Source organism: Brachyhypopomus gauderio, chromosome 1 (genome assembly GCF_052324685.1).
Source record: "Brachyhypopomus gauderio isolate BG-103 chromosome 1, BGAUD_0.2, whole genome shotgun sequence".
NCBI lineage: Eukaryota > Metazoa > Chordata > Actinopteri > Gymnotiformes > Hypopomidae > Brachyhypopomus > Brachyhypopomus gauderio.
The window spans coordinates 6,545,448-6,551,692 of record NC_135211.1 but is presented as its reverse complement, the minus strand read 5'-3'; the positions used below and the strand labels follow the sequence as shown (position 1 = coordinate 6,551,692).

At 41.9% G+C, this 6,245-nt stretch overlaps 2 protein-coding genes across 2 annotated transcripts in view; both read left to right on the top strand.

The window, feature by feature from the left end:
- The window catches only part of LOC143528333 (cytoplasmic tyrosine-protein kinase BMX-like), a 15,627-nt gene extending 15,204 nt beyond the window's left edge, over positions 1-423 (top strand). Inside the window, exon 19 of the mRNA XM_077024068.1 lies at positions 48-423. Coding sequence (XP_076880183.1) covers positions 48-113 — 66 coding nt within the window. The 3' untranslated portion in view covers positions 114-423. The remainder of the gene's footprint in view (positions 1-47) is intronic.
- A 477-nt stretch (positions 424-900) lies between these two features.
- LOC143528416 (uncharacterized) lies at positions 901-6,080 on the top strand. The gene is made up of 7 exons (XM_077024151.1): positions 901-2,090; positions 2,240-2,346; positions 2,566-2,659; positions 3,568-3,937; positions 4,401-4,523; positions 4,801-4,958; positions 5,304-6,080. The coding sequence occupies exons 1-7, from the start codon at positions 2,082-2,084 to the stop codon at positions 5,541-5,543; spliced, it is 1,101 nt and encodes a 366-aa protein (XP_076880266.1). The 5' UTR covers positions 901-2,081; the 3' UTR covers positions 5,544-6,080.
- The last annotated feature ends 165 nt before the right edge of the window (positions 6,081-6,245 follow it).

Genomic DNA, 6,245 nt, shown 5'->3' with positions numbered 1-6,245 from the left:
TGTGTTTGTTTCAGCACGTTACGAGACTGTGTGTTTTCTGTTTTCAGCTTCCAGAGGAGAGACCCACTTTTCACCAGCTCCTTAGTGACCTTAGTGTGTTTGAAGCCGACTGATATCTGATCTACAGTCATCAAGGAGGCAGTAGAGAGCAGTGGATCCTGTGACTGGTGTCCTGTCCTCACTCTAATCTCTAAGATCGTGGTTCTGTCCCAAAACCTAGTGAACAGCTTAACATTGACTATATAGACAGTTGTTTAGGTAGGCAGTATTATAACTGACTGCTATCCTCATAAGGCTAAGATAAGATTGTTGAGATGCTCTAGTTAGATAACAGTATAATAGCAGTATAATAAAAACTGCAAAATGCTCACGAACTGACCTAAGAGGGAAAATAAATGCTATGTGGTTTTATCCTAAGAAATATATATTGTAAATGTTTATTGGAAATTATAGAAACAACAGAGAGAAATAGAATAATGTACATTTGAAAATGAAAAACTGGGGAAAGTTGCGTCTGCGTTGCATCATATGTCGTCTCGTACTTCTGTGCCTTTGCTATAATACAGTAATCACTTTTACTATGCATGAAACATGCATTTGAATACCCTGGGTGTTTCATGATAATAAACAAATAGATGGTTTGTCATAACAAAACCTCTGTGACCTCTCAAAGGGCAACGTACATGAACTGACCACAAACATCTATCGGTGTGTACTGAACATGATAACCTTTGTCAGTGCTTGTCATGGACGTAATTTTGATTTCAAAAGTGGGGGGGGGCATAGATTCGTCGCTATTTAAATATTTGGTTTTAACCGTAAAAACCGGGGGGGACCAAAACCGGCTTTTGAAAAAGTGGGGGGGACATGTCCCCCCCCCGTCCCCGTCCCCCCCCCCCAAATTACGTCCGTGGTGCTTGTACTGAACACGGCAAACATCTTTCAGTGGGAACGTATCCATAGTTGCAAGGCTGTAGTACCGAGTTTGATGTCGGTAGGGACACGTTTGCAGAATCAAAGCCCACACCATATTTTGTTGGTGGGGACAATTGCAGCTATTTAATATTTTGGGGTCGGGTGCACATCACCCAAATGTACGGTGGATCTGAAAGCCCATCGCAATGCAAGCGGAAAAACGCGCTGCAAATACGCAAAGCAAATGCATCAAAATGACAGCGCGTGCAAATGATTTGCAGAGCGTTTCTGAAATGTTGCGCGTGCGTTTGATGCATTTGGTGTGCGTATTTGCAGCGCGTTTTCCTTTGCAGCGCGATGGCCCTTCAGAGACACCGTACACATGCTCCGTGATTTTCTACACCATTGAGTATATATGGCAACATGAACTGAACATGGCAGAAATCAGTGTGTACTGAACACAACAAACATCTATCATCAGTGTGTACTGAACACAAACAATCATCTATGGGCGCAAATACTAAACTTGATAAACATGTATTAGTACAAGTTGTCACTCTGAAATGTCACAGAACTGGATATGTGTTTTCACCACACACACACAGTTGCTGGTCACCTTAAAATAATTCTGTGGTTTTGCTTCCTGTTACATTTCCCTTGCCCAGAGCAGGTCATGCACTCAATATAACTTCTATTCTAGTGTGCTTTACCGTTAATACAATGTAGGTTCATTATCTTCCCTCAGGCTGGCTTCTCATAAATGGGGTATTAAATTATGTGAAAAGATACAAAAGCCAGAATTGTCTTCTTCCGTAATTAATATAACAACAGAACGTGCCGGTAGTCCAAGTCAACGGAAGATTAAAAAGAAGAAGTTCACCCAGGATAATAACACCTCCAAATACAATTTCTAATCATGGCCGTGGTGCCATACATGCTGGTTCAGACCCCACACACGCACACACCGGGTTCCTCTTTCCTACACGGACGTATTGTTTCTGAAGCTGCCGGTTCCTCGTATCTCTGTGGGGTTCTTCCGTTTTTTTCCGAATGTGTCGCTAGATGAGATCACGGTTGGGTTGGACCACTCGGACGTCCACGCCCTCTCACTACAAATGGAGAAGATCCCGTGGTGATGACAGAGTCTGTCTCAACAAGACAACCACATGGACGAGGTATGGAGCACGCTCAGAAAATACTACTAACCTTCTATCTGTCCTTCTATCTGTCTGAGTGTCTGTCTATTTATCAATCTGTGTTTATCAGTCACCCAGATAACAGGCGGTGTGTGTTTCAACTGTGTGTTTAAACTGTGCTTTTGTAGTGCAAATATATTCGTGGCGGGGTGTATTTGGTCCACAGCTTGGTGAAGGGAAAACACCAGTATGAAGTGGAGAACTTTATCACCTGTGAGTCACATTGTATTGTCAGGTAAGAAAGTGGCTGAGGGGTAAAGTGAGTGACCTTGCAGGCATGTAGTATCTTTCAAGTATACATCACATTTACTGTAAACTTCAATCATATAATGAATGAATGTTCAACTTATATAGCGCCTTTCTAGATACTCAAGGTCGCTTTAAAATTTTACAAATTTTGTAAACTTTACAAATATAATGCCCTTAATAACAGTTTGACTCTTTTCTTTTGTAGGAAGAGAGACAAGGTGCTGATGATTAATAATGTAGAAACTCAGGATTTGCCACCAGAGCTGTTTGCCAAAATGCTGAAATATTCTCCTATGCTGGTGAGTAGCTCAGCCCCACCCTGGTGAAGTTGTTATACTCTGTCCTGGTGAGGTAGTTCAGTTAGACTCTGTCCTGGTGAAGTTGTTAGACTCTGTTCTGGTGAAATAGTTCAGTTAGACGCTGTCCTGGTGAAGTTGTTCTACTCTGTCCTGGTTAAGTGGTTCAGTTAGTCTCTGTCCTGGTTAAGTGGTTCAGTTAGTCTCTGTCCTGGTGAGGTGGTTCAGTTAGTCTCTGTCCTGGTGAGGTGGTTCAGTTAGTCTCTGTCCTTGTGAGGTTCAGTTAGGTTCTGCTCAGAAGTGGCTCAGAAATGAGACAAATGATCAGACTGCACGTGTGTACATGTGGTTATAGTTTGAACCTGTATGAGAGATAATTTTCCAACAGCCCATCTGAACTTATGACCATCTACTTCCTAACGCAACCCTGTTGATTGACATATGGAAAATGTGACCTGTATCTACCAGGTTAGATGTGTGAAAGTTAGATGTCTCTCACGGTGCCATGGTTTCCTCTGTACAGAGCTGACTAATTGAAAGCCACAATACACTTCCTGTGGCACCCAAATAAATGCTCCCATTCTGCAGTGTGGGTACACATTCAGGTCATGAATAATTATAGATCTCTTCAAAACTGCACACCGTCCACCCCACCACCTTGCGTTTGCTTTTTATTAGAGGAGTATTAGCTGTGTATCAGATGTATATTAGTTATGTTCTATGCGTAATAGGTGTTTATTAGATGTGCATTCGATTATTATTAGCTGTATATTAGCTATGTGTTAGTTGTGTGTTAGTTTTAAATACAGGTGTAGTGTAAACTTTGTACTGACACTTAGAAGCAAGCGTTGTGTATTGGACTTGCGGATGGGAATTTAGGTTTGGACACCTTGTTTTCCCTCTGTTCATAGACTTGGCACGCAGTAAGTACTGATGAGGAAGGCCCAAATATTCCAGAATGCCAGGATTCAGACACCTTCCAAATATTTACAAAGGAGAAGGCCGAATTGTCCTTCAGCTTTGCCATGGTTCGAGAAGATTGTCTGACGAAGGAAGAGGAAGAAGCCTCGCTGGTGGCGGAAGGAGATTCGGAGGGCAGCGACCTCGAAGACGACTCCTACCTGGAGAGCAACATGCTGATGGTCTCCATGACCAACGTGAGGATGGAGGTTGTGACAGGACGTGGTTTCGAAGCAGATCACATCTGCAACAACTGCAAAGCGGGCGGCTGCTCCATCAGCAGGATGGTGGTGACCGCCAAGCACTGTGAAGTTACCTCAGGTGAGGAAGAAAGGCAGCGCCAAACGCCCCCTGTATTCTTTTAGCGCACTGTGGTTCAAAGGTCACTCACCAGTGATGCTGAACAGGCATCACTCCAGAAAGAGAGTGAAGGAAGAAGTGTTAGGACAGGTCTGCCTTTTCACCTGACTGGTGGGGAACATGTTTTAACATGCGAAACATGTGCTCGCATGTTGAACGCACGGTGGAATGGGCGCCAGTCAGCAGTACCTTCAGTATCCTTCATTCGTCTATGTAGCTATAACAGGCAGACGTACTGTAACATATACTCCCACAGACAGGAATGCTGTAATCATCTCTTTTTTGCTATGTGTACTGCATGTACAGTATTTATACATCTCTGCATGTAATGATGTTTAACATCAAATTTACATTACTGTGCAACTATGCGGTTGTCACGGTGGTTGTGCTGACCTGCACGCTTTCTCTCTTTCTGGCTTTTTAGAGTGCAGCAAATATATCAACAAATACCTCGAAAAAGGACAATGCATTATCCAGAGTTTGCTGAATACACCGATCACTTCCAGGACGGTCAAGAGAACCCTTTGCAGGAGCTACTCGACCTCAGGTATTCACACCAATGACATTGAAATGAAATTGCCTGGCAAACACCAGTAGCAACCTAGTCCTACAGACCTACGATGATGCTGGACCCAAAATGCTTCATTGCACAGTTAACGGAACTGATAGCAATAAGTGTGGATTAGGTTACAGTTTCTTTAAAGCAAATCGTACAGTATTTACGGCAAAGACGCTTCACCTCGTTTCTGATGTTCCGTCTTGTTTTTCACAATTGACATGGACCACGCTGGCACTGTAAAGCATGCGTATTGTTTGCCTTTCAGAGATTACAATCTACTACTACCAGACGAACATCGAGGAGCATTTGCAGCCCCCGTTCAGCGGTGTTCCTGTGGTCCTCAACTTCACGAGTACCAGTAACTTCCTGAAATGTATCAAGGATGAAAAACGGCCAGAGGAGCCAGTAATGTTGACCGTAGAGGTGAGTCACCCGAGCCTTTTCAGCTATCAAACACACAAAAAACAAAAGCACACGTGACAATGGTAGATAACATGGAGTGTGGTAGATGGTAGATAACACTAGTCTTCTCTAGTCTGCACTAGCGCACGATGTACAACATGACTGTAAATGGTAGCGATCTCAACACCCATTAAATGTCAGCTTTGGAATAAGAAAGAAACTATGAAATAATTTGAAATAACGGCTGTTATTACTCGGAAAGCGACATCGCAGAAGGCCATGTTCTGACATAATGACCATCAAAGTTCAGCATGCTGAGTTTGGAGTGGTTAAGTTTGCTTGCTAAGTTCAGTGTACACATTGCAGTGCTGTGAGAAGAAGAACTTGCAGCGTATCTGCAAGGACGACCCAGCCTTGTGGCCCTTCGTCTTCTACATGACGAACTCGAAGGGCGAAAGTCGTCGGTTCGAGTCAGCTGCCCACAGAGGCTGGTTCATCCACACCATAAACACCAACACTGTGTGCATGGGCAAAACGACAAACAAATCTCTATCAGAAGATTCCTTCTATTTCATCATCTTTCGGAAGGATGAAAAAAGTTTCTGATTTTGCAAACAGATCTAGGTGGAACTGAATTCAGCCACAGTAAAACATTTCTTTCATGTTTTCTAACCTGTCATTAGCAGCACAAGTAATCCTTTGGTTTAGGTTGACCTTAGACACTGGTCTGTCCAGTTTTGCTGTATTTCATTATAGCTAAAGGTATACTCTTTAAGTATTGCCATTACCTTTGTGAGTTATAAGAGTATTCATTGCATTTGTAACAATGCTCAGAGCTTTCATTTTATTCACTGTAACTTTGCTGATGTAAGCATTTGCTTTAAGGTCAGTGAGATGTTTTGGATCAAAACTCCAAACCTTCTATCCTGGTCTACTTAAGAGCTGATGGGCAACTTTCAACTGCTATTGCAGTTATACGTAGATATGCATCATACCACAATTTACTGATTTTTATTTTGGGTATTGTAGACATTTTCTTTTTTCCTTTAACAAGTCTTTCTTTGCAAAGTTGTCAAATAACTTGCAAAATAATATTTTGTATTGTTTTAAGGAAATTTCAAATTAAATGTCACAAGTTTTATACTGAAATGTCATTTATTTTGATACTATTAAAGCAAAATTGCTGAAAAACCTCTTATGTATTTATGTAATGTGCATTGTTAGCAATACTGACAAATATTTACATATGTTAGCACAACCTATAAAAATACTTTACTTATAATACACACAATTGTAGCTGATTCTAAA

Coding starts and splice junctions, on each gene's coding strand:
- LOC143528416 (XM_077024151.1), top strand. Junction 2,347..2,565: donor GAGTCACATTGTATTGTCAG/GTAAGAAAGTGG, acceptor TTTCTTTTGTAG/GAAGAGAGACAAGGTGCTGA. Junction 4,524..4,800: donor CAGGAGCTACTCGACCTCAG/GTATTCACACCA, acceptor TTTGCCTTTCAG/AGATTACAATCTACTACTAC.